The 25040-nt window shown below is 53.4% G+C and overlaps 4 protein-coding genes across 5 annotated transcripts in view; 2 read left to right on the top strand and 2 right to left on the bottom strand.

Moving 5' to 3' along the window:
• The first annotated feature begins 99 nt into the window (after positions 1-99).
• On the top strand, positions 100-4076 carry MRTO4 (MRT4 homolog, ribosome maturation factor). The gene is made up of 8 exons (XM_058818709.1): positions 100-155; positions 561-619; positions 723-826; positions 907-988; positions 1213-1280; positions 2496-2647; positions 3531-3607; positions 3783-4076. Exons 1-8 carry the CDS (start codon positions 128-130, stop codon positions 3930-3932), a joined length of 720 nt encoding a protein of 239 aa, XP_058674692.1. The 5' UTR covers positions 100-127; the 3' UTR covers positions 3933-4076.
• On the bottom strand, positions 3952-8831 carry AKR7A2 (aldo-keto reductase family 7 member A2). The gene is made up of 7 exons (XM_058818708.1): positions 8602-8831; positions 7585-7772; positions 6982-7086; positions 6359-6455; positions 6168-6267; positions 5725-5854; positions 3952-4913 (listed from the first exon to the last, which is right to left on the bottom strand). Exons 1-7 carry the CDS (start codon positions 8807-8809, stop codon positions 4752-4754), a joined length of 990 nt encoding a protein of 329 aa, XP_058674691.1. The 5' UTR covers positions 8810-8831; the 3' UTR covers positions 3952-4751.
• A 105-nt stretch (positions 8832-8936) lies between these two features.
• On the top strand, positions 8937-15784 carry SLC66A1 (solute carrier family 66 member 1). The gene is made up of 8 exons (XM_058818523.1): positions 8937-9249; positions 9673-9860; positions 10818-10947; positions 11614-11701; positions 12760-12908; positions 13668-13760; positions 14128-14313; positions 15226-15784. Exons 2-8 carry the CDS (start codon positions 9691-9693, stop codon positions 15322-15324), a joined length of 915 nt encoding a protein of 304 aa, XP_058674506.1. The 5' UTR covers positions 8937-9249; positions 9673-9690; the 3' UTR covers positions 15325-15784.
• A 1957-nt stretch (positions 15785-17741) lies between these two features.
• CAPZB (capping actin protein of muscle Z-line subunit beta) overlaps positions 17742-25040 on the bottom strand; it is a 63581-nt gene continuing 56282 nt past the window's right edge. Inside the window, exons 7-10 of one of the 2 annotated variants that reach the window (XM_058818524.1) lie at positions 23357-23422; positions 21671-21747; positions 20491-20603; positions 17742-18635 (exon numbers count right to left, since the gene is read on the bottom strand). In XM_058818524.1, the coding sequence (XP_058674507.1) occupies positions 20501-20603; positions 21671-21747; positions 23357-23422 (246 nt within the window). In that variant the 3' untranslated portion in view covers positions 17742-18635; positions 20491-20500. The remainder of the gene's footprint in view (positions 18636-20490; positions 20604-21670; positions 21748-23356; positions 23423-25040) is intronic. The other variant, XM_058818525.1, reaches the window with a different exon arrangement.

Below are 25040 nucleotides of genomic sequence, written 5' to 3'. Positions count from 1 at the left end.
CCGCGCCGCCGCCTGAACGGGGAAAGGGCGTCCAGCGCCGCAGGAAGCGCGCAGGCAGCGCGTGGGGCAGCCCCGCCGCTCCCGGCAGCCCGCGCGCGGCACGGGGGCCTCGGAGCACGGCGGAGCCATGCCCAAGTCCAAGCGGGACCGCAAGGGTGCGAGCGGGGCTGTACCGAGTCCCCGAGGGGCGCATCCCTGTCCTCCCCATCCCTGTCCCCTGCCCTACTCCTGCCCCCTTTCCTGTCGCTTTCTCATTCCTGAATTCCCATCCCTCATCGCCCCCTTCACCGTCCCCTTCCCTACTCCTGTCCCCTTCTCCGTCGTTTTCTCATGTCTCGGCCCCATCCATCGCCCCATTCCCTCTCCCCGTCCCCTTCCCTTGTCCTTTACCCCATCCCTATCTCCTTGCCCATCTCCGCTCCCTTCTCCATTACCATCCCCTCCCGGTCCCCTCTCCCATTCTCCATTCCCACCTCCATCCCTTCTTCCATCCTCCGTCCCCTGTCGCATCCTCATTCCCCCCTCCATCCCTGACGCTCTCTCCGCTGCTGTCCCCGCAGTGTCCCTGACGCGGACGCCCCGCAAGGGGCTGGAAGCCAAGCAGGCGCTGATCGCCGAGGTGAGTCTGGCCCCGAGCCCTCTCCCCTGTCCCCTCTCCCTGCCCTGCCCGTTCCCCCCCGTGCCCTGTGCCCATCCCGGTCCCGGTAACGGCTCCCCCGCAGCTGCGGCGCTGTGTGGACACCTACAAGTACATCTTCGTGTTCTCGGTGGCCAACATGAGGAACAACAAGCTGAAGGATGTGCGGAACGCCTGGAAGCACAGCAGGTGGGCAGGGGTGCTGCGGGGTGGGGATGCCCAAGGGGGGAAGCTCCAGGGCTGATCTTCCTCCTCCTCCTCCCGGGCAGGATCTTCTTCGGGAAGAACAAGGTGATGATGGTGGCGCTGGGCCGGGAGCCGAGCAGCGAGTACAAGGAGAACCTGCACAAGGTACCTGCTGAGCTTCCTCTGGGTGCCCCAGAGCTTCACCTGGTGCATTCCCCATCCTGGGGAACATCCTGGAATCACATCCTGGGGTCACCCTTCTGTGGGGGCGCTAACTGGGTCCATCCATGCCCTGCCAGGAGGGCTCTGTTGGGTGCAGCAGTGCAGGGCTGAGCCCTGCAGTGAGTCCCTGCTGCTCCCTTGTCCCCATGGATGCTCCTTTCTTCCAGGTCAGCAAGCACCTCAGAGGGGAGGTGGGGCTGCTCTTCACCAACCGCACCAGGGACGAGGTGGATGAGTGAGTACCAGCCTGGCACAGCCTTTTCATTGCCACAAAACCCCAATGAGCCCTGCTGCTTCCCTTACAGCAGGGATGCTCTCATGGGCCTTTCCCAGCCCCTCCTTTGACAGCAGAAACCATGGAAGGGTTTGGGCCGGGAGGGACCTTCAAGCCCACCTCATTCCACCCCCTTGGGCTCTTCCAGGGATGCAGGGGCAGCACAACCTCCCTAAGCAGCAGCAGACCCTGGGGAGGTGTCAGGATCTGTCCTAGTGAACAGATGACCTGATGGTTTGTAGGAGTGGTCTCAGAGTGCAAAAACCAACACGGTAGAAGGGGGTTTGCAGTGATAATCAAAACAAATGCAGTTTTATTGAAAAAACCACAGCAGAAATGCGATAGAGAGGGGTTAAGGGAAAGAAAAAGAGAGAGAGAGAGGAGAGAGAGAGGGTGGGGATATAGCTACCAACACAGAGACGAAGTCCTTTGGTCCAGTCCAGCCAAGGGTCCGCCTGCTACGCTGGGGAGATCTCGAAGGCTCTAGCTAACTCAGAGGCTTTTATTACTGAAAATTGTGAGGGGGGGGAAACAGATACAATAGGGAACAGATGTAACAGGTAGTCCATGTTCTCAGCAGTAAATGAGAGCCATTGTTTTCTTGCTCCAGTGGTCACATCCTGCAGGCAAACATCTCGCTTTGGTCAGCTTGCATCCCCCACACACCTCCCCCAGGTTTGGGGTCTCAGTTCTCAGTCCTTGGAGGGAGGAAAGGGGTCTTTTAGGAGTTTCATGTCTCAGTCCTTGATGGAGAGGCTCCTTACATCCCAGTCTGTCTGTCACGGTGGTTGTAAAACAGGTGAGGGTCTGCTGTGGGACACACCCGAAACTCAGGAGAAGTCCAGCCAGGCCGAGAGGTGGGACAGCTTCCAAGGCTATTGTTGCAAATGGGGCACTGTGCTCCCCCTTCTTAGCATAGAGCAAACAACACCTCTGAAAGCAATAACTTAACACTGAGCTTTCAGGTCTCAGGGCCTTTGGCGTGTGATTTTCTCCTTCAGAGCCAGATATTCTAGACGGGGGGGGTCTTCTCTTCAGTGGTCTCCCAAGGATGATCGTGAGGCAGATGAGGGAAAATTCAGGCAGACTCTCACAGGAGGCCGTGCCCCAGTCCCTGTGTGAGCCCAGGGCTGTTCCTGCCCCAGCTGAAGCTCCTGTTGCCCCCCTGTGTCCCAGGTGGTTCTCCAGGTTCCGGGAGCTGGACTTTGCCCGTGCTGGGAACAAGGCTCCCTACGGGGTCAGCCTGGACACGGGGCCCCTGGAGCAGTTCCCCCACTCCATGGAGCCGCAGCTGCGGCAGCTGGGGCTGCCCACGGCGCTGAAGAAAGGTACAGCAGGGCCAGGCTGGGGTGGCTGTGCACCTGGGGACACTGAGGGACACTGCTACACACACAGCAGCTTTGGGGCTGGAGAAACCTGAGGGACACCTTTGTCCTTGTGGGCTGGGGCTAGAACTCCTGTCCTTGTGCTGCTGTTCCCAAAGTCATGACAGAGGCTGAGTAAAGCCCCCAGATTTCTGCAGAATGCCTTCCCTTTCCAGTGGAAACAGCTCAGAACCCACTCAGGAACCAGGGGTGGGGGTTTGGAGATGATCTCTCTCCTTGGGGTGCTCTGATGCTGCATGGGAAGGTGTCAGCTCCAAGGGGTGGGTGGTGTTGGAGGGAGTGCTGGTTCTGCCCCATGTTCCAGGGCAGCCCCAGTGCCTGGGATCCCATTTCCTGTGCAGCCCCAGTGCCTGGGGTCCCATTTCCAGGGCAGCCCCCAGTGCCTGGGATCCCATTTCCAGGCCCCAGTGCCTAGGACCCCATTTCCTGTGGAGCCCCCACTGCCTGAGATCCCATTTCAGGGGTCCCCCAGTGCCTGGGGTCCCATTTCCAGGGGAGCCCCAGTGCCTGGGGTCCCATTCCAGGGGATGCAATTGCCAGGGCAGCCCCAGTGCCTGGGATCCCATTTCCTGTGGAGCCCCCAGTTCCTGGGATCCCATTTCAGGGGAGCCCCAGTGCCTGGGATCCCATTTCCAGGGGTCCTCCAGTGCCCGGGGTGCCATTTCCAGGGGAGCCCCCAGTGCCTGTGGTCCCATTTCCAGGGGATGCAACTGCCAGGAGAGCCCCCAGTGCCTGGGGTCCCATTTCAGGGTCCCCCAGTGCCTGGGATCCCATTTCCTGTGGAGCCCCCAGTGCCCGAGGTGCCATTTCAGGGTGTTGCTTGCAGGAGTGGTGACGCTGCTGTCGGATTATGAAGTGTGCAAGGAAGGAGATGTTCTCACCCCAGAACAGGCCCGAGTGCTGGTGAGTAACAGCAGCCCTGACACAAAATAACTCATTAACACATCTCATAAAACCCAGCAGCAATTATTTTGGTTCCTGCTTTGCTCCACTTCCCCCCTGGAAGCGGAATTTATGTTTTGCTGGGCTGGGCAAAGAGACAGTAAAGCAGGAATGATGGATTTGTGTCCTCTCCTAGAAACTCTTTGGCTATGAGATGGCAGAATTTAAAGTCACCATGAAGTTTCTGTGGAATTCTGAGACAGGAGACTTCCAGAAGCTCGTGGGAGATGCAGCAGAGGAGGAGGAAGAGGAGGACGATGATGATGATGATAGCAATGAGGACTAACAGCTTGGACACCAGACGGTTCTATTTTAGGGACAAAAAAAGGAGGATATTTCCCTTCCCTGGTTACACCTGGACTGGGATGATCTTTATTGAAAATGACCTACCTATGCTTTTTTTATATTTATATAAATATCTATGTGAAACTTCAAATGGTTGTTGCTGCTGTTGCTCCTGTTAGTGATGGTGGATCCTGGGATCCGAGGAAATGCCAGCTCAAACATGAAAACTGGGCAGGAAGGGCGTAAATGAAATGGAATTTTGATAGAGCACAAAGGGAAAGATCCTGAGGTTTGTTATTCTGAGACAGAAGATCCTTAGCTCAACCCTTGGAATTTTGCCTTATCCCTGGCAGTGTCCAAGGCCAGGCTGGATGGGCTTGGAGCACCCTGGGATAGTGGAAGGTGTGGGGGTGGAACAAGATGGGATTTAAGGACTCTCCAACCCAAACCATCCTGATACTCTGTGATTCAAAGTCCCCAAGGGCTGCCAAAGAGATGCCAGGTTCCAGGCACAGGTCAGACATGGGCTCTGCACTAGAAAGAGATTTTATTCTTCTATTAATTATTTAAGATTTCCCATTAAAGCAGAACAGGGGCCTTCCCCTCGTTAAGGTGTTCATTTTCCTGATCAGCTGCATCCTGAATCACAGGCTGTGCTGGGGGGGCTGAGTGAGGGGCTGGCAGGGAGGATAAGGCACAGGCGTGGATCCTACAAAGCTTCACTGATTCAGGAAACCCCCAGAGCCCTCCAGCCGTGGGTGGGAGGGCAGGGTGGGCAGGACCTGTCCTGAGCCTGTGCCAGGTGTGCCACCCTCCCTCCCTAGCGGAAGTAGTTGGGGCAGTCGTGGGCGCTCAGGTTCCAGGCCTGGTCGAACGCCTGCACCACGGCCGGCAGCAGCGGCCCCTCCTCGCTGTAGTTGAGGTTCTGCTCCAGCTGCTCCATGTTGGACATGCCAATGATCACTGCATCTCCAAGAGAACCCTGGGAACACATGGGAAGGGTTGCTGATCCCAAAAGGAAGTTCATGTCCTGAGTACCGTGGGCCAAACAAAGCATTTCTTTCCACTAAAGAACTCCTGAAGAAAGGTACAGCAGGGCCAGGCTGGGGTGGCTGTGCAGCTGGGATTCCTGAGGGACAGTTCTACACACAGAGCAGCATTTGGGGCTGCAGAAAACCTGAGGGACACCTTTGTCCTTGTTGGGCTGGGGCTAGAACTCCTTCTGTCCTTGTGCTGTTGTTCAAAGGCTGAGTAAAGCCCCCAGGTTTCTGCAGAATGCCTTCCCTTTCCACTGGAAACAGCTCAGATTAACCCACTCAGGAACCAGGTCTGGGGTTTTGGAGCTGATCTCACCCATCTCCTTGGGGTGCTCCAGGAATTAAGCAACTGACACCACAAATTCTACTCACTAGGCCAGGACATTCCCAAGGCACCCCAAATCCTCAGAAGCTGCCAAATCCTACTTGATGATGGGCTGGAAGAACATTTGGGGAACATCAGGAATTCTAAGCATGAGGTTCCTAGTCCAGTGAAAGGTCAGTCCTCTCCTTGCAGGGAAGCCAGGATCCCAGTAACTGGCACCTAAAATCTTCCACTTAAAGGTTCCAGCTCTGACCACATGGGAAAAGGCAGAGCTGCCTCACTCCTGCTGCCTGCCAGAGTCTGTACAGCAATATTCACTTTGGAATGCCACAATGCCATGGGATTAAAAGACGCCTATGCTGAAATTTCTCTGTTTGTGGGTCATGGCAGCAGTGCCCAGTGCTGGCAGCAGTGCCCAGACAAGCTCTCACCTGCAGTTTGGAGTGGTGGTAGAGCCAGCGCAGAGCAGCAGAGGCCAGGCTGGGTGCAGTGGAGCCATAAGCCTCTTTCAGAGCTTTTTCTACCAGTGCAATTCCCTCAAAATTGTGTTTTTTCCAGTACCTGCCAAAAAAAAATAATCATTGTTACTGCCCTTGGGATCTCTAGTCAGTGGTACATCTATATTCCAATCAAAAGGCTTTCAGGAAGCCTCATACAACTCTTTGTAGCCTCTGAGGACTTCTGCAGTCTCCCTTGGGAGCTGTGAGGAAGCTGAGCCTAAAGCCCACCCTGCAGAGCTCAGTCACACACCACAGCCCCAACCACGTGTGCTGACACAACCCCAAGCTCTGGTCAATTCTGCTTCTTCTCAGCTGACTATCAGAGTGTTTTTTTCATGCAGCCATTCCTGTTTGTCTGTCAGCTCAGGACATACCTGTCCCTGTAGGCCTGAGCCCAGTCATTCCCAAAAAACCTCCCGGTGGGCTGGCGCGTGTCCTTGTCCTCGTACTTGTACTTGCCGGTCAGCAGCCCCCCTGGGAGGGAAGGGAGCAGCAGTTTTGGGGTTGGGCTGGCTCTGCAGAGCCCTCACTCCTCAGAGCTCTGTCCCAAGCCTTGTCCCTGTACCTGCCAGCGGGTTGTAGGCGTAGAAGCGCAGCCCGAAGTGCCTGAGGCAGGGGAACAGCTCGGCCTCCACCTGGCGCGTGGTCGCGTTGTACATTCCCTGCACGGGGTGGGAGAGGCCTCACACAGAGCTCAGGGCACAGCTGCTGCCCCTCCCCACCCTTCCCTGGCAATGCCCATCCCAGAGAGCGGCCTCAGGTCCCACAAGGTGATGATTTGCTTGGGAACAGACTCGCTGAAGGACTGTAAATAACTGAAATTCCATGGCAGGGGAGTCGCTGGCTCCAGCAATGAACACACTGAGCTGTTTCTGAGCAGTGATCTCCCTCAGCTTCCTGAACTTCCTCACTGAAAGGGTGCTCAGGCCTTGAAGGGGCTGCCCAGGGAGGTGGTGGAGTCCCCATCCCTGGAGGTGTCAAAGAAAGGCCTGGACGTGGCACTCAGAGCTCTGGGTTGGGTGACAAGGTGGGCACTGGGCACAGCTGGGACTGGAGGTTGTTCCCAACCTCAGTGACTCTGTGACTTCCCAGACAAACTGCAGCAGATTCCTTCTGTGTTTCTATCTGGCACACTGGGGCTGGTGCTAGATTTGGGGAGCCCAGATCCAAGCCTCCCTCCTCCCTCACCTGGTACACAGTTGGCATCACCCAGTTGTTGTACTTGCAGATGGTGCAGATTTCTGCCACCTCCCATGAGGCGTAGTTTGACAGGCCAAGCTCTTTAAACTTCCCCTGCAGAGGAATAAAAGGGAATTCACAGCCAGTGTTTCAAAGTTCATCTGGACCCAGACAGCACAAGATGGGTACAGTGAAAAGGACATAAATTTTAGTCCAGAAGGGTTAATTCCTGTCTCCCTTTTCTGACAGACTATGAATTATTAAGACATGACAAAAATATTCCCCATTTTCTGTTCATTTGGAATTCACACCTTCTAGTTTAAATGATATAACCAGATAAATGAAACTCAGGAATTCTTTACCCATTACCAGCACTAATCTTAACCCAGACTGTTAACAGGGCTGGAAGCAAAGTACAGATGTTCCAAGAGCTCTTGGGAACAAAGTGCACCACGTGAGCACACAAAGAACAGTGGCTGCTCAGCTCTGCTCCCCTTCACAGAGCTGCACAAACCCAGAGCTGCAGATGAGCACAACAAGCAGCCCTGGTTTAAAAAAAGCAGTGGGAAGGAGGGAATCAAGGATTGTCCAGCCTTGGACTCTGCACTTCACCTCTTTGTGCAGCTCGTTGCAGGCACGCAGGGTTTCCTCCACCGGGGTGCCGTGGTCAGGAGCGTGGAGGTAGAAGAGCTCCACACTCGTCCTCTGCAGCCTCTCCAGGGACGTGTCCAGCTGGGAGCGCACGCTCTCCGCCTTCAGCGTCTTCCCGTCCCACGGGTTGGCCTTGGTGGCCACTTCCACTGGCAGAGAGAGGAGGAATGAGCAAGGATGTTTCCACCTTGAGGAGGGGAGTGGGGATAAGTGACATAAGTGTTTGAGGTGTTTCAGGGAAGGAGCCTTTGCTCAGGAATCCCATCAGGGGATTCTTCTCTGAAAGGGGCTCTTCTCTGCAGGGACTGAGGGTCTGCCCCAGGCAGGGAAGATCTGCTCCTCAAGGTTTTGGGATTCTGCACTAGCACAGGGGTCCCTTTCCCTCAGGCATGGAATCAGCAGGGAAAACTCTTGTCCTAAGGGGATGGGCCTGGGGCAACTCCATTTTCCTCAAGGAGGGAGTCAGCCAGACAGGGAAGATCCCTGTCCTCAGGGAATAGACTCTGGGGAGGGCCCTTGTCGCTGGGAACGGCCTCAGACTGGCAGGGAAGACCCTTCTCTTTCTCCTTGCCCAGGGAAGCGCCATCTCCTCAGGGAGGGCATAGCCTAACAGGGAAGACCCAGGGAAGTCCCATCTCCTCAGGGAGGGCATAGCCTAACAGGGAAGACCCTGCTCCTCAGGGAACGAGTCCTGGCCAAGCCTCGTCTCCTCAAGGACAGTGTCAGCCTGGCAGAAGAAATGAGCTCCTCTCGTCAGGCACGACCCTCCTCAACGGAGCACCCTCTCCTCAGGGCACGGTTCCCAGGAAGTCCCCTCTCCTCAGGGAAATCCCTTCTCCTCAGGAAAGACCCCTCCCCTCACAGATGGAGACCCCTGGCTAAGTCCCTTCTTCTCAAGGACAGTGTCAGCCTGGCACAGCAGCCCCTTCTCAGGGGAGCCCCTCTCCCCCGAGGGCAGCCCGCCCTCCGCCGCCCTACCGGGCTCGGTGCCGCCGGCCAGCAGCGTGCCCAGGATGCGCTCGGACTCTCCGCCCGCGTACATGAAGGCAGTGTCGACGAGGCGGTACCGGCGGCGCAGGAAGGCGCGGAGCAGCTCGGCGCTCGCCTCGGGCCCGGCTCGCCGGCCCATCTCCATCGCGCCCAGCACCACCGCGGGCCGGGCCCCGCCGCCCGTCACCGCCGCCATCGCTGCCCGCGCCGCCCGCACCGCCATCGCGCCTGCGCGGCCCCGCCCCGCCCGGCCCCTCACACGGCGGGGCCGGGACCGGGCTCACCGAGATCGGGAAGAAACAGCAACTTTGGGAAAGGCAGGGCTGGGAAACCGCGGGGAAATGCAGGACTTTGTGAAAAGGCTCGCTGATTTCACACTGTGAAAAATTGCTGGTGTGCGGCAAGTTCCTGAGAAAGCGGCCGAGGAGCGGCGGGTCTGGGACAGCGTTAAAGGAAACCCGGCAGGGTTTGAGAGAGCAGCGAAGGGACAGCGGCGAAGGAAACCCGGCGGGTGTCTGAGGAGTTGTGGATTCGCAAAGAAAAACAGCCCAAGTTTCAAAGAGAGCGGGTTTTCAAGGAAAAATACAGTTCCGAACCGCGTCGGTGAGGAGGCGAGTGCCGCTGCTGCGAGAACAGGTTGGGTCGATTTCGGCTTCTTTTATTTTTCTCCCCCCACTTTTTTTTCACTTCTCCTTTTCTTCCGCTTTTTTTTTTTTTTTTTTTTTTTTTCTTTCCCCCTTCCATTGCCTTTTTTCCTTTCCTTTTCTTTTTTTCTTTCTTTTTTTTTTTTTCAATTTTTTTCCCTTCCTCCCTCCTTTTCCTCCTTTTATTCCCTTCTCTTTCTTCTTTATTTCTTCTTCGTCTTTAATTCCTTCTGTTTCTCCTTTGAGGCCAGACGCTGCCAGGCTGGCAGCAAACCCAATAAAGGTGAATTATCCACTAACGATGCATTTTTCCAACATGAGCCAGTACCCGGAGCATCCCCAGACCTGTCCCTCCCGCAGATCTTTCGTTCCCCATTGTTATTAATTTTTCCCTGTGTTATTCCCTTTTCCCCAGCGTTATCCCGGCAGTTCCATGGCTGCGCGGCGCTGGAGGGGTCTCCCCTCGGGGAATCTCTCCGATTGTCCCAACGGCTCCCGCTGGATCATGGATGTGTTCCATGAGTGTGCCCAGGACAGCCGGGATGTCGCCAGCATCGTCCTGGGGCTGGGCTCCATCGGCTGCTTCATCGCCGCAGCCTTCCCGTGAGTACCGATCCCGAATTTATGGGTGCCGATCCCGAATTTATGGGTGCCGCTCCCGAAGCCCTGAGTACCTCTCCCGAATTTATGGGGACCGCTCTCAAATCCCAGGGTAAGGCTCCCAAATCCCTGAGTATCAGTCCCGAATTTCTGGAGACCGCTCCCGAATTTATGGTTGCCGCTCCGGAACCCTTGGATACCTCTCCCGAATTTCTGGGGACCGCTCTCAAATCCCTGGGTGAGGCTCCCAAATCCCCGGGGACCGCTCCCGAATCCCCTGGGTACCGCTCCCAAATCCCTGAGTATCACTCCCGAATTTATGGGGACCACTCCCGAATTTATGGGTATGGCTCCCAAATCCCCGAGTGCCGCTCCCAAATCCCCGAGTATCGCCCCCTCATCCCGGGCAGCCCTTCCCGGGGATAGCAGACACCCTCTGGCAAGCACAAGGTGCCAGAATCATCGAATCCCCACGGCACAAGCAGCGAGGGCTCGGCAGGGTGAGGGGAGCACAGCCCCGGAGCAGCGCAGCCCCAGAGGCCGGCGGTGGCCGCGGTGTTGTCGCCGTGCCCGAATGTCCCACGTCAGGCACGTGCAGGGCCGGCAGGACAGGTCACACTGCAGGAGGAATGTCCCGTCCCCAGGAGCCCTGGGGTACTTGGAATTGCTGACACAGGGGTGGCAGACAGGCACATGAGGAGTCACGGCTCTTTCGCAACCGGAGGGGAGGATCCTGCAGCTGGGATCATCCTCCCCTGCCTGGGATCATCCTCCTGCTCCTCCCACAGGGCTCTCAGTGAGCGCCGGTGGGGCTCAGGAGTTCTCCCTGGGGCCAGGGGAGCGTGTGGCCTTGCTTTTCCTCCCGTGACTGCTTTGGGATGCACAGAATCCTGGGGATGGCTCCCAGGTAGCGCTGAAGGCGCTGAGGTGATGTTTGTTCCCCTGCCCAATGCCCTGCAGGCAGTTCTACCAGGCCTGCCGAACGGGCATCATGGACCAGGCCCTCTCCATCTATTTCCTGCTGGGATGGCTGGGCGGAGACCTCCTCAACCTCATCGGCTCCTTCCTGGCTGATCAGCTGCCCCTGCAGGTACTGGGCTGGCTCTCAAACAGCCCAGCTCCAGGGAGGAGGGAGGGGCTGGCAGCTGCTGTATCCAGAGCAGAGCCAAAACTGCCGGGGGTGCTCCCTCTGCCCCCTGGAAATGCTTCCCTTTCCCATGCTGGGCTTGCTCCCTTTCCCCCCCGGGTGTGGTCCATTCTCTCCCGGGGATGCTCCCTCCTTCCCCCATGGGGATGCTCCCTCCTTCCCCTCTTGGTGTTTTCCCTTCTCTCCCTGGGGTTGCTCCCTCCTTCCTTCCCCTGTGGGGATGCTCCCTCCTTCCTCCCTGGGGATGTTCCCTTCTTCCCCTCTTGGTGTTTTCCCTTCTCTCCCAGGGATGCTCCCTCCTTCCCCCATGGGGATGCTCCCTTTTTCCTCCTCCCCAGGGGTGTTCCCTCCTTCCTCCCCGGGGATGCTCCCTTTTCCCCCTCTTGGTGTTTTCCCTTCTCTCCCAGGGATTCTCCCTTCTTCACCCCCGAGTTCCTCCTTTCCCTCCCTCTGGAGTTGCTCCCTCCACCCCAGGACCTCCTTCTCTCACAGGGTTTCTCCCTCCACCCCAGGACACTCCCCTCTCCCCCAGGAGGGCAGGGAGCAGCCCTGTGGGAGCCCCCCAGCTCCCCGTGGGTGTCCCCAGCCTGTCCCCTCCCCTCCCCACAGGTGTACACGGCCATTTACTACGTGCTGGCAGACCTGGCCATGCTGTCCCTGTACTGCTACTACCGGGTGAAGAACAGGGGCAGAGCCTGTGAGTTGGGGCACAGGGGAGGGCTCTGCTGCCCTGGGCACTGGGAGCAGAGAGGGGGAATTCTCTGGGAGCCTGGGAGATTCCAGGCACAGTCAGCAGATGATGCCTCTTGTTGCTTCTGGGCTGGTGGTTTGGTTTTGGGTTTTTTTCCTTGGATAATTTGAGCCCCTAGGAGAGGCAAAGCCAACAAACCCCTCCAGGCTGGGCCTGGGGCTTCTGCAGACCCTGCAACCCCCACTGCAAACAACCCCCCATGAGCCTCAGAGGGTACAGAAACAAATAAATCCCCCAGAGTTACGTGGTGATTCCTCCTCAGAGCTGGGAATCACAGAACTCCTGACTCAGGCAGTGCTGGAAGGGAATGGGGGAAGTTTTCCCCACTGTTTCAGGCCAAAACTTGACAGGGAATTTCCTCTCTGTTCAACTGGAGTGAAAAGGGAACCTGAGTAGTTCTTGCAGGGTTTAAACAGACAGAGAAAATCTCCTTTCCAGCACTGCTGAACCCCAAACAGGCTCCTTGGAACTGGAGTGATTGTTTAACTTAGAAAAGACATGTAAAGTTATTGCCAGTTGGTATTTGACCCATCAGATCCATGGTTTTGTTAAGGTGGGGAGCTTGCTTACTGAATATAATCGCTAAAAATTACTGAAAAATAGGAAATTACTACTAATAAATAATCCATAGCAGGGCTTATTTGTTGCTAGGGTTAGGAGTATGAATCCCTGCTCTGGCAATGATTTGAGAGTGACTTAAGACAGTGAAATTTTCTAGTGGGGATGATTCTATAGAGCCCCAAACCCAAAGAACCCAAGATAGGAGCAGTTTCCTCCCTGATAAGGCACAAATTGGGCACATCCCTGGCAGATAAATCACACCAGCACCCACAGCAGCCACTGCCCCATCCCCTGGTGAGATAAGGGAGAGATCAGAGGTTGCTCAGTCCCTTGGTTAGAGAAGGGGAACTTGGAGGTTTCTTCACCCCAAGGGGGTCCTGGCAGCCCCAGGGCTGTTGGGGTTGCTGGGCTCTCCCTGACCAGGCTCTGTTTGCTCTCTGCAGTCCCTGCTCCCATCAATGCAGCCTTTGTGTTCCTCTCCGTGGGGTCCCTGCCCAGCCTCTCCCTCCTGGGCAGTGCCAGCCCCGAGGCTCCAGGGGCTTTCAAAGGGAGATCTCTGCTGTCAGCTCCTGGGGATGAGCTTGGAGCAAAGGTGAGCCAGTTCCTAAACCTGGGAGATGGGAGAGAGGGTGGGGATGCCCTGCTGGGTGCTGTGATCCCAAAAATCCAGCCTGCACCCCACCATGTGTTTTGGGGCTGGGGGCTGTTCCCGTTTTAGGGCCAAATTGTTCTCCAGGAGACTGATAGAGTCTAGGAAGGTGGCACAGGAAAGAGAACTTTTCCAAGATTTCTCCAAAATTCAGGAACAGTTTGCTGCAGGATTTCAGACATTTCAGGGCATTTTCACTTCACATTTCAAGCATTCTATGGGCCTGCTCAATAGTCAGCAAACCTCACATTTCCCACAGACATTTCCACATTGCAAACAGCCTTTATCTCAAGTAGCTGCATAGGATAAACAGTCTCCAAAAATGTGGTTCCTGTGTTGAAGAAATTTGTAAGACTTCTCCCCTTTAATTCTTTTTCCAATTATCCACATTTATATAAATTACTGAAAATCAAACAAGCAAGAAAGTGCAGCAAGGTAACTCAGTTGGCTGAAACTGAAAGTGGGTTTGCAGGATAGTTCTGCTCTGGCAATAGAAAAGGATCTCTGAGCAAAGCAAATAAAGCCAATTCCCGTTATAACAGACTGCCCTGGGTATTTTCCTGTGGCGCGGTGAAATGTTAATTAGCAGCTGTAATTATCAGGGGCTGTCAGAGGAGGGCAGCGGGGCACACGCGGGGTGGGAGTGGCCGTGCTGTGGCTCTGAGCACGGGGGCTGTCCCTGTCCCCGCCCCTGCCTTGCAGCCTTTCTCCAGGACTGAAATAATCGGATTTACCATCGGCTCCGTCTCCTCCGTGCTCTACCTGTGCTCCCGAGTGCCCCAGATCTGCACCAACGTGAGTGCCCAGCCTGGGGCTCCTCACCTGGCACCCCCTGGGGGCTGGGGACTTTCCTTTCTCCCTGGGGAAAGTTCTCCTTTCTCTGCTCCGAGGTCCCAGGCCCCATCTCTGACTATTCCATAAGGGACCACTTCTCTGTATTTATTTTTCTCCCCTCCCTTTAACCTAGCAATATTTTGAGGGTGGGGCTTTCATTTTGTCTCATTTACAAGCCAAAGGGGAACTAAAAGACTCCCAGCACTGAGTCACCACTTCTCTTTTTACTGCTGGGGATGAGCATGATTAATAGCATGATTAAATTAATAGTTGTAGAGAGATTTAGGAGAGCTGCACCCAAGCTCCTCTCCTCTCCCTCTTTTCCCAGTACAAGAGGAAGTCCACCAGTGGGGTCTCCTACTCTCTCTTTGCCCTGGTGATGCTGGGCAATTCCCTGTATGGGCTCAGTGTGCTCCTGAAGAACCCAGAGCCAGGCCAGGGCCAAGGTGATTACATCCTGCACCACCTGCCCTGGCTGGTGGGCAGCCTGGGTGTGCTGGCCCTGGATGTGGCTGTATCCTTTCCCCTGAGCTGGATCCATCCTGCAGGGCCTGCAGGGAGTGGGATTTAGGGCTGGGCAGGAGGGAGGGGGCTGCTGCTGCTCCCTCAGGGATGTGTGCTGCTGCTCCCTCAGGGATGTGTGCTGCTGCTCCCTCAGGGATGTGTGCTGCTGCTCCCTCAGGGATGTGTGCTGCTGCTCCTCAGGGATGTGTGCTGCTGCTCCTCAGGGATGTGTGCTGCTGCTCCCTGGGGATGTGTGCTGCTGCTCCCTCAGGGATGTGTGCTGCTGCTCCCTGGGGATGTGTGCTGCTGCTCCTTAGGGATGTGTGCTGCTGCTCCTCAGGGATGTGTGCTGCTGCTCCTTAGGGATGTGTGCTGCTGCTCCCTCAGGGATGTGTGCTGCTGCTCCCTCAGGGATGTGTGCTGCTGCTCCCTCAGGGATGTGTGCTGCTGCTCCCTCAGGGATGTGTGCTGCTGCTCCCTCAGGGATGTGTGCTGCTGCTCCTTAGGGATGTGTGCTGCTGCTCCTTAGGGATGTGTGCTGCTGCTCCCTCAGGGATGTGTGCTGCTGCTCCCTCAGGGATGTGTGCTGCTGCTCCTTAGGGATGTGTGCTGCTGCTCCTTCGGGATGTGTGCTGCTGCTCCCTGGGGATGTGTGCTGCTGCTCCCTGGGGATCTGTGCTGCTGCTCCTCAGGGATGTGTGCTGCTGCTCCCTCAGGGATGTGTGCTGCTGCTCCCTCAGGGATGTGTGCTGCTGCTCCCTCAGGGATCTGTGCTGCTGTTCTGGCTGGGAAATGCTCAGCCCCTGCTTTGCACTGAGCTCCCTGTGCTGCTCCCACCTCTCCTGGCACAATCTCGGGGTGCTGACCCCCAGAGCATCCCCAGCTCCCCCTGTGAGTGTGCAGAGCCTTGACCTCTCCCCAGATCTCCTTCCAGTTCCTGGCCTACAGGAAAGGACGGCCTGGCAGCCTCGAGGAGAGGGGGGCTCTCCTGGGGGAGCCAGAGGAGAGCCCAGAGAGCTGACAGAGGGACCTGCCCTGCACGGAGAGGAGGAGGAGGATGCACATGAGGAAGGCACGTGCCTTAGGGCTGGCCAGACCAGCCCCTCCATCCTGGTGGCTCCTGGCAGAAGAGGCCCTGAGCCTGTGGGTGACACGTTGTGCTGCCAAAGTGGTGGCAGAGGATGCTGCTGGGACACCTGGTGCCTCTTTGATACCAAAGATGCTTTCAGGATAAAAGGGAATTTTTGGATACCTCAGCTGCTCTTTGCTGCTCCAGTGCCCCACAGCTGAGCCTGGGCACTGCTGTGTCTGCCAGGGGTGATCTGGAGCTTCCTTGGTGCTGGAAAACGTGGGGAGGGGACAGAGTGACTGACCTGCCACAGCCACAGCCCTGTGGCCTCACAGCTGCCCCCTCAGCTCCTTCTGGAGACACACAGGGCTGGATCCAGTGGGGAAGGAGCAGCAGAACCAAAGTGCTCAGTCCACACCTGTTTTAAGTAGCACGGCTCACCCATCTATAAAACACATCTTTCCCCACCTGCCTGCCTTGGTTTCATTTTGCTGCTTTACTTGGCAGCTCCTGCCTCTTTCCTAATGAGTCTCACAGTCCCATTCTCTGACTTGTCATTTTTTGCCTCACCCATGTTTCAATTGCATGGATTCCTTGGGGAAGTTGCTCCATTGCTGTTCCCCAGCAGAAGAGCAGAGCTGCTCACTCTGCTGTTCAGTTCCTGCCCTCTATCCTTGATGAATTTATCAACCTGACAAATTTATCCTCAGTCTGATGAGTTTATCCTCAGTCTGATGAGTTTATCCTCATTCTGATGAATTTATCCTCAACCTGTTGAGTTTATCCCTGGCACTGATGAGTTTATCTGCCACACTGATGGGTTTATCCCCTCTGGGGGCCCTGAGCTCAGCCAGTGCTGGGCTGGGCTGGCAGAAGCTGTGTGCCCAGCAGGAGAGAGTGGAGCTGTAGCCAGGCTCCCTCCCTTGGGCTGAGCTCCTCTGCTGGGGATGAGCAGCTCAGTCTGCCTGGGAAAATGAGGAAAAGCAACCAAAGCTTGGAGACCCTTCAGGAAAACAATCACAGCTTGGCCTTGTGAAAACCAGAACTTTCCTTTTCCTGCAGTTCCTATCAGCTCTTCCTTTTGCTTCCCTTCCCCTCTCCAGTTCCCCTCCTGATACCCAGCATTGTGTCCCTTTTGGCTTTATCATTAATTTATGATTCCTCAGCCAGTCCCTGCCATTTGTCCTTCCCAAGGAAGTTGCTCTGCTTTGTCCTCACACTGAGGACACCAATCCCCGGATCTCACATTAAATGGGATTCCAGCTGCTCAGTTCCCCCCAGGCTGCAGCTGCAGGTTCATGGAAACACAAACTGGGCAGTTCTTGGGGCTGACTCAGCTGTCTTCAGAAAGGAAATGTATTTTACACTCTCTCTGAGCCCTTTGAAACAAGTGAGTGAGTTTTTACTGGGTTAATTCACAGCTCCTGGGGATGAGCTTGGAGCAAAGGTGAGCCAGTTCCTAAACCTGGGAGATGGGAGAGAGGGTGGGGATGCCCTGCTGGGTGCTGTGATCCCAAAAATCCAGCCTGCACCCCACCATGTGTTTTGGGGCTGGGGGCTGTTCCTGTTTTAGGGCCAAATTATTCTCCAGGAGACTGATAGAGTCTAGGAAGGTGGCACAGGAAAGGGAACTTTTCCAAGATTTCTCCAAAATTCAGGAACAGTTTGCTGCAGGATTTCAGACATTTCAGGGCATTTTCACTTCACATTTCAAGCACTTCTATGGGCCTGCTCAAGAGTCAGCAAACCTCACAAATCCCACATCTCTGTTTGCAAACAGACTTTATCTCAGGTAGCTGCATAGGATGGACAACAAAATGTGGTTCTTGTGTTGAGGAAATTTGTAAGACTTCTCCCCTTTAATTCTTCTTCCAGTTATCCACATTTATATAAATTACTGAAAATCAAACAAGCAAGAAAGTGCAGCAAGGTAACTCAGTTGGCTGAAACTGAAAGTGGGTTTGCAGGATGGTTTTGCTCTGGCAATAGAAAAGAATTCACAATTCTGCCCCTCCAGATTCACAGGCACAGGGGCTGCTCACCTCATCCTGAAGCAGCAGCATTTCCTGTCCTGTAGAACAATTCAGATCCTGTTTTAATCCAAACCATGAGCAAATCCCTCATCTCTGCCACTCAAAACACTGAATAATTATCACATATTGGCTTTTCTTAAAGCTGGACAAAGAACCTCTGCCATAAGAAAGAATTTGGTTATATATACATTTTATATATAAATATAAACATCATATGGAAGGGGACATCACACCCCCTTCCACACAAACATTTCTGGAGTGAGACAAAAAACCAAACACCAAGTAACCCTGCAAGGAAGGAAATTGAAACAAGGAGGACACGATCACACAAACATCTTTCTGGGATTTTTTTTTTTGGTTGTTTTTATTGTTTTAGTCTTTTTTTTTTCTTTTATTTTTTTCCATTTTTTAGTATGGAGGCTCAAGTATCAGATGTAGATTCAATTTAAGCTTTACAAAAAAAACAAAAAATCAAAACAAAAACCCCTTTTGCATTCCATAAAAATTGACAGAAAAGCGCCTTGGAACGAGGCTATAGAAGAGCAGAACTTTCAGCAGGTCTTGAAATCACCATCTCCTGCACATCTGGGTTACTCAGTATTGTACAACCCCCAGAACACCCTCTCTTCCCTCCCTCCAGCCAGCCCCTGTGCCCAGCCCCCAAACATACGTGGAATAGATTATTTTTCTTTTTTTTTTTTTTGGTTTTTTTTTTTTTTTTTTTTTTTGTTTTTCCAGTTCTTCCTCTTTCACACACCACGGTATTTAATAAATTTTTGTTTTACATTTTTTACACCAATGTAACAAAAGGCAGGAGGGGGTGAGGGAGGAAAAGACAAACAATGATCTGTGGTGATGCATATAAATGGGGGAGGGTGGGAAAGGGGGGAGGAGAAAAAAAAAATAATACATGGACTTCTACAGGAACAAACATAGCCTAAGGTCTTAATAGTAAAATGTGGTGCAAAGTAGGCCTCAGAGACTGAAAAAGTTTGTACAGCTTTATTCATGGGGAGAGGATGGCGCTGCATGGAGAGTATTGGATGCAAATCGTGACGTGACCAACAGAAAAGGGCGGGGATGATTCTCTAGGAAAGGAATCTAACGAGTGCATGGCATGGCTGGTTAGCACTGACAGGACTTTAACTTTGCTGCTTCCTCTTCAAAGCCTCCACCAGGTCGTTTTTAAGAGCTTCTTGTTTTGATTTGTCTGCAAAAGTCTGCACAGACCTGTGGGGAGGAAGGAAAGGGGGTCAGAGGCAGGGAAGGGCTGGGAGCAGAACGGGAGTCAGGAGGAAGGAGAAGCCCCTGAGCCAGGCTCAGCTGTGCCTGCTGGAGCCCAGGAAGCAGAAATGACCACTCTGAGAACACAAAGCCAAACTCACTCTGGCAAGGAAGGCACCCAAGGCTGCCCCAGCAGCTCCGCTCGGCCCCGGCTGCCACAGGAGAGTCCCAAGGTTTCTGTCACAGACTGCAGAGCCCAGCATCCCACACAGCCAGGGGGGTCAGAGCTCCTGCTGCCCCCAGGGCCAGAGAGAACCCAGCCCCACCCAGAGAAGGGCCAGGCTGGGGAGCTCTGACCCTTCTGATCACCCAGGGTCACCCCAGAACCCACACCAGCCTCTGCACCGCTGGAAATGGCAGCTGGAGGTTCTGCTCTCAAATCTGCCTTTTTTTGTACCTTCCCTAAGGAATGAGTGATCAAAGCAGCTGAAGAAGAACAGAGACACTGTCACAGGGTTATTGCAGGGATTCCCTTTGCCTGAAGTACAGAGGAACAGCTCCACCTGTCAGGAATCACCTGGGATCGCTGCCCTGGGAGATGCCTGTGGAGGAACCTCTGATTTCAATAAGACAATGAGAAATTTCCACTTTTAAAAAGGCCCCTCTTAAATAAATTGATAGAATGGGTTCTATTCAGGACCAAACTTTTCCAGAGCGGCTACCACAGAGAAGTGGTAGGATGCAGTTGGGTGGAATTTCTCCCCACTTAAATCACATTTCACAGCCTTTACAGCACCTGGGAGAGTGGAAGAGCTCCCTGTCCATGGCAGGGGCTGGAACTGGATGAGCTTTAAGGGCCCTTCCAACCCAAACCAGTCTGGGATTCTGTCATTCAGAGCAACCTCATTTTCCCTGGTTGCTGTCTCCTGTAAACAAGGCTGCTCTTTGTGGTGGTGATTTTCCAACCATTTTTGTAACAGTATTTCCATTCTCTTGTCTCTAGACACTTCTGCTGCTTTAATAAAAACATATACATTTATATTTGCATTTGTCACAGGCTGAAGAAGTAGTTCTTGGCCACCATCAACAAATAGTGAGTTTTCCCCTTTGTCAGATGAAAGAACATCTGTAACTGGTTAGGAAGGGGAGTGGAAGGTTAAGGAGGCTCAGGTTAGTCACTGCCCTGACACTCAGAGCTCCAGAGCAACGAGCACAGCACCAGATCCCTCTGGAGGCCGTGCAAGCACGAGCAGGGGAGGCTGCCCATGGCTGAGTGAGCCTGAGCAGGACTGAGCTCCAAGGCAGCTCAAACCCCAGCAGGCTCACGGGGAAGGTGTGTGGGTGAGCACACCTTTACTCTGAACTCATGGCAAGAACCAGAATCTTTTTATTTCCAAACTGTGACACTCCCAGGATTTCACTCTGCAGGGAGCACACTGGGATTACAGGGAATTTCTTCATGGAAGTGGAATACCAGAGGTGTAAAAACTGCTGGTGCCCAAGGGGCAGAGTCCTGGGAATGCTGGATGGGATCAGCCCAATCCCACAGCACTCCACGTGCTCCTTTCCTGCTCCCAAGCCAGAGTGCAAAGTGGGAAATCCTGCCCCAGTTCCGAGCGTGAGGATTCCATGAGGGAGGAGAAAACACTGAAAACAGAAGCCAGCACTGAGGCAGCCCCAGGAGGATTCCATGAGGGAGGAGAAAACACTGAAAACAGAAGCCAGCACTGAGGCAGCCCCAGGAGGCTGGGCTGGCTGCTCCCTGTGGGATTAGGGGTTAGTTCTTCCCGTTATCATGCAGGGGCTGGGCTGGTGAGTCCTGGTTTAGTGCTGGCTCACACCTCACAGGCAGCAGGGGTACCTGGATTGGTTTAGTTATCAGGCTGGATGTAGATCTGGCGCTGGGTCAACACTTGAGAAAGTTCCCTCTGCAACTGCTTATACTTTTGGTTGTCAGGAATAGCATCGATAGATCTACAGAGAGCAGTGGGAAACCAGGGAGCAAACAGGGAAAAGAACAGTCAGAAGAACTTGGTAACACAGAGCTGGGGCCTGGGAAGCTCCAGGGAGGAGAAGGGGACACACACACAGGAGAGAAGGAGCAGGGACAGGCTGGAGGGGCTCTGGGGGGTTCCTGCACACAGGGCCAGGACTCTGAGGGATGGGGACACAGCAGAGATCCAACCACAGCAGCTCAAGGCAACATTCACAAGAGAAAGGTCCTATTACAGATTCCCTCTGGTGTAATTAAAGCTTCCTTTAATTATTAATTATTAATTCCTGAACCCTGCTCAGCACAAAGGAAACTGAGGCTGGTCTGACCTGGGCTTGGGGCAGAACCCAGAACCCTCCCACAGGTCCTGCTCTGCCCATACAGCAGCACCAATATTGAATTAACACCATTTTTTCTCTCTTCTTCCACATCTCAGTGTGTGAGGGAAGAGCAGAGCATTTATTTGTGCCCTTTGGTTATTCTACATTACCACACTGTGCTGGGAGGTCTCTCTGTACTTTAAAATGAAGTGATTTGGCATCACAGTGATTTCCTCTGTGAGCACAAGAATTACCAGCTTGGGATCTCCATGTCCAACTCCTGTCCAGGAATGAGCAGGAGCTGAACAGCACAGCACAGTTGCCCCACAGAAAGGCACAGGGAATTTAATCTCTTCTCATACACTGTATTTTGGCCAGTGGTGTTGAGAGAACGACAGAATTTAAAACAAACTCTAAATACCACAAACCACTCGTGTCATGACTTAATTCTGGGACTATTTTTAAGGACAGTAGAAAAAGAAGACAGAATTTAAGGACTGTGAAGATTAAAACAAATGAAAAATAATCCAGAAATACAAGTGTTAGTTGGGCTGTTTGGCTGCTGGTGAGGAAACAAGGGATTAAAACATTGCTTCAGATTTCTGCAACAGAGGAGTTCCCTGAACTCCACACAACAAAAACTGTCCCACAGCACAGGGAGGGGAAAACCAAGGCTGGGGTGGCACTGCAGGGATGCAAAGGGTCCCCACCCACTGCAGGTCCCTTACCTCAGCCCATTCACGATGTCCTTTGTCTTTCCAAAATAAATCTCATTCAGTGTACTTCTGATTTTGTTTTCCATGTCCTGGAAAAGAAAACAGCACAGCAGCTCTTCAGTGCCCTCAGATTTCTGTCTGCAGGGCTGCTGCAGCACCAGGGCCACTCTGAGCATTCCCAGCACCCAGAGCCCAGACCCCTGGCCCAGCCCCTGCTCCCATCCCAGCACTGGGGCTTTGTCACTGCCACATTTTCTGGAAAAATCCCTTTGCCAGGATTTCTTCTCCTGGGAATCTGAGAAGCCTCAGAGAAAAAGGAAAACAATATTATCTGATTGCTTCTCCTGTGTTTTGCTGCTTTGGAATGTGGTTGGAGATTGTTTATCCAACAGGTGCTTGTTTGATTGGTTTCATGTGAATTGTTTTAACTTAATGAGCAATCACCATCAGCTGTATCAGAACTGGAGCATCACAAGTTTTAATTATCATTCTTTGTAACCTTCTGTCTGTATCCTTTCTCTATTCTGTAGTATGGTTTGAGTATTGCATAATATATAGTATAATATAGTATAATATAGTATAATATAGTATAATATAATATAATGTAATATAATGTAATATAATATATAATATAATATAATATAATATAATATAATATAATATAATATAATATAATATAATACATCACATGACATCACATAATATAATATATTATCATATAATATATCATAATCATATATCATATAATAATGAATTAGCCTTCTAAGAACACGGGGTCAGATTTCTCAACTCCTCCTTGGTCCTGGGGGCCCAGCAAACCCCTCAGGGCTGTGCTCCTGCTCTCCCCAGCTATGGGAGCTCTGTGCACCACCAGAGGGCAGCTTCTCCCCAGCTCTGCACACAGGGAAATGCACCAGCCCAGCCCAGCCTTGCCTGGCCCTGCACGGCTCCAGGAGCTCAGCCAGTCCTCCAGGATAACCAAGAGCCCAGAGCTCTGTGCTCAGGGTGACTTGGAATCCTTGACTTGCTCTTTACAGCTGCCCCACAGAGCTCTGAGAGAGATCTTGCAACAAAGCAGCTTTTTTTTTCATTGCTTTCACTCAAGCAAACAATTTTAAAAAGGGATTAAAAAATAAGCAGCTGCCTTTCTTTAACTTCCCAGTTCCCTAAAAATGCATCAGAGTTGAGAATTTCCTCCTTTCTTGGCCATAACAATGAAGGAAATCTGGAACACCCTCAGTCAGGACAGTGCAGTGAAACACAAAGTGGTGCTGCACCCTCTGAGCAGCTGCACTCCTTGTGCTGAGCCTCAGGGCTGAGAGCTGCCACAAAACCCAACAGCAAACCCAATTCCAGGGGGTTTCATAGCACTCGATACACACTGGACTTTCAGCCCAAGGGACAGTGCTGTAGCAACCTGTTAGAAATAATTCCCCCCAGAAGTGGCTGCAAAAGCAAATCTGAGGGCAGGAAGTTGTTCACTGGTGCTCAGGAAGGGAACACCCATTCTCTCACCACTGCAGGGCCGAGCAGGAGACAAGGGGCAGCTTTGGGGTGGCCTTGTACCCACAGACAGCTGGGGGGAATGGAAGGAGCAGCGCTGAGCCACCACACACCCAGCAACAACAGGAATCAGTAAGTTATTAGTAACAAAATTCAAGGAATGGGAGCAGCTGTGGGCAGAGAAGCTGCACTCACCTCTACCAAGCGGCCGATGTTGGCTATGTGTGGGGAGGAGTCACTCACAGTCTCATCCTTCTCCATCTGCAAAGGAAAGCACAGATCCATCCATCACAGGGACCTGGGGCAGGGCTGGGACAGGGGCAATCACCACCTCCCCCATGTGCACACACAGCAGAAGGGGCTGAGAAACCCCAGCACCCCCCACAGGCACAGGCTGGCAGGGGAGATGTGGGGAATAAAAAACCAGGAATGGAAAGAGTCCCTGCTGCAGAGAGGGCCACAAGAGCCACCCCCTCCCCACCACAGAACAGCCAAGTGTCCTTTGCAGGGGAAATTCAGAGCTGGGACAACTCAGGAGTGCAGAGACAGCACAGCCCCAGCGCAGGACTCTGCTCCTGAGGCAGCTGAGATCTCCCAGCCCAACAGCAGCACTGGGAGCTGCAGCTGCAGCATCCCCTTGATTCCATCTGACTGTGCCTGATGGAGCACCCAGCCCTGCCCTGCCCTGCCATGGCCTGTGTGCTCTGGGTGCACCAGTTCTGGGTTTCCCTGGCTCTGCATTGAAGGCACTTGGGTCAGTAATTCATGTTCACACTCAGGTGTTTATTATAATTTCTGATCAGTAAAACAGTCTCAGTACTGTGAGTTGTGCAGCTTTTCATTAGAAGGCACAAAATGGCCAACAATCTCTTGATGCAAGGGCTTTTAAGACTAAACTGTCCAATTAAGAACTGACACCTGGATTATTTTCCCTTTTAACCCAATAACTGATCCCACAGAGCTGCAATGGGGACTTTTCTGCCCAATTACAAAATGCCACCCAAACCCACGGAGAAGGAGGAAGAAGAAGCATGAAGAACAAACCCAGGACAACACCCTGTGCCCTCCATCTTGCTGCCATCCACAACATACTAAAAACCCCAAACCCTCAATTTCTCACCCAGTGATACACCTACACTGCTCTCTATAATCTATTTCACACTTTTGTGGATTCCAGTCTATCCTGAAGTCTGGGAAACTTTCTCCATGAATGAGGGTCAGAGTCAGTGCTGCCCTGGGGGTCAGGGCACAGACACAGAAATATTCCCTGTGGTGCCCTGGGTTTGCACAGTGTGCTCGGCAAAGTCCATCCTGCCCAGCTCCTGTGGCCAGGACACAGCCAAGTGCTGAACTGTGAACATCAGGAACCTCAGCAGGATCTGCTGAGACAGCAAGAAAACAACACTGGGAGACAAATGCAGTGGGAAGAACACTCTTCAAAGGGTTTCACTAATCCCACTGAATTCTCTCATCCATCTGCTCCTATCCCTCCCTCAGGGCACAGTTTAAAACCTGGGCCAGCCACAGGTTTGTTCTAATAAGCCAAGGCTGGAACAGGCTTGGGGAAGCTTGTAATTTAACTGGACCCCTGAAGGCAAAGGACAACCTGGGAGAGAGAGGGGGAGAAGGAGCAGCAGGACGTTTCATTTTGCCTTCAGACTGTTCCATGGAATGGAGACACTGCCTGGAGAAGGGGTGCAGCAGCACTGCAGGACAGTGCAGACCTGACCCACACAAACACATCCATGGGGAGCTGGAACCTTCAGCAAAGTGCCCCAGTCTGGGGCAGAGGGGCAGGCACTGCCACGGGCTCCCTGCCTGCCTCCTCACACCTGGCCAGGCCCAGCTCTGCTTAAGGAGCAGAATCTGAAAATAGATT

The sequence above is a fragment of the Ammospiza caudacuta genome, chromosome 22 (genome assembly GCF_027887145.1).
Source record: "Ammospiza caudacuta isolate bAmmCau1 chromosome 22, bAmmCau1.pri, whole genome shotgun sequence".
NCBI lineage: Eukaryota > Metazoa > Chordata > Aves > Passeriformes > Passerellidae > Ammospiza > Ammospiza caudacuta.
This window is presented reverse-complemented; position numbering and strand designations above follow the sequence as displayed.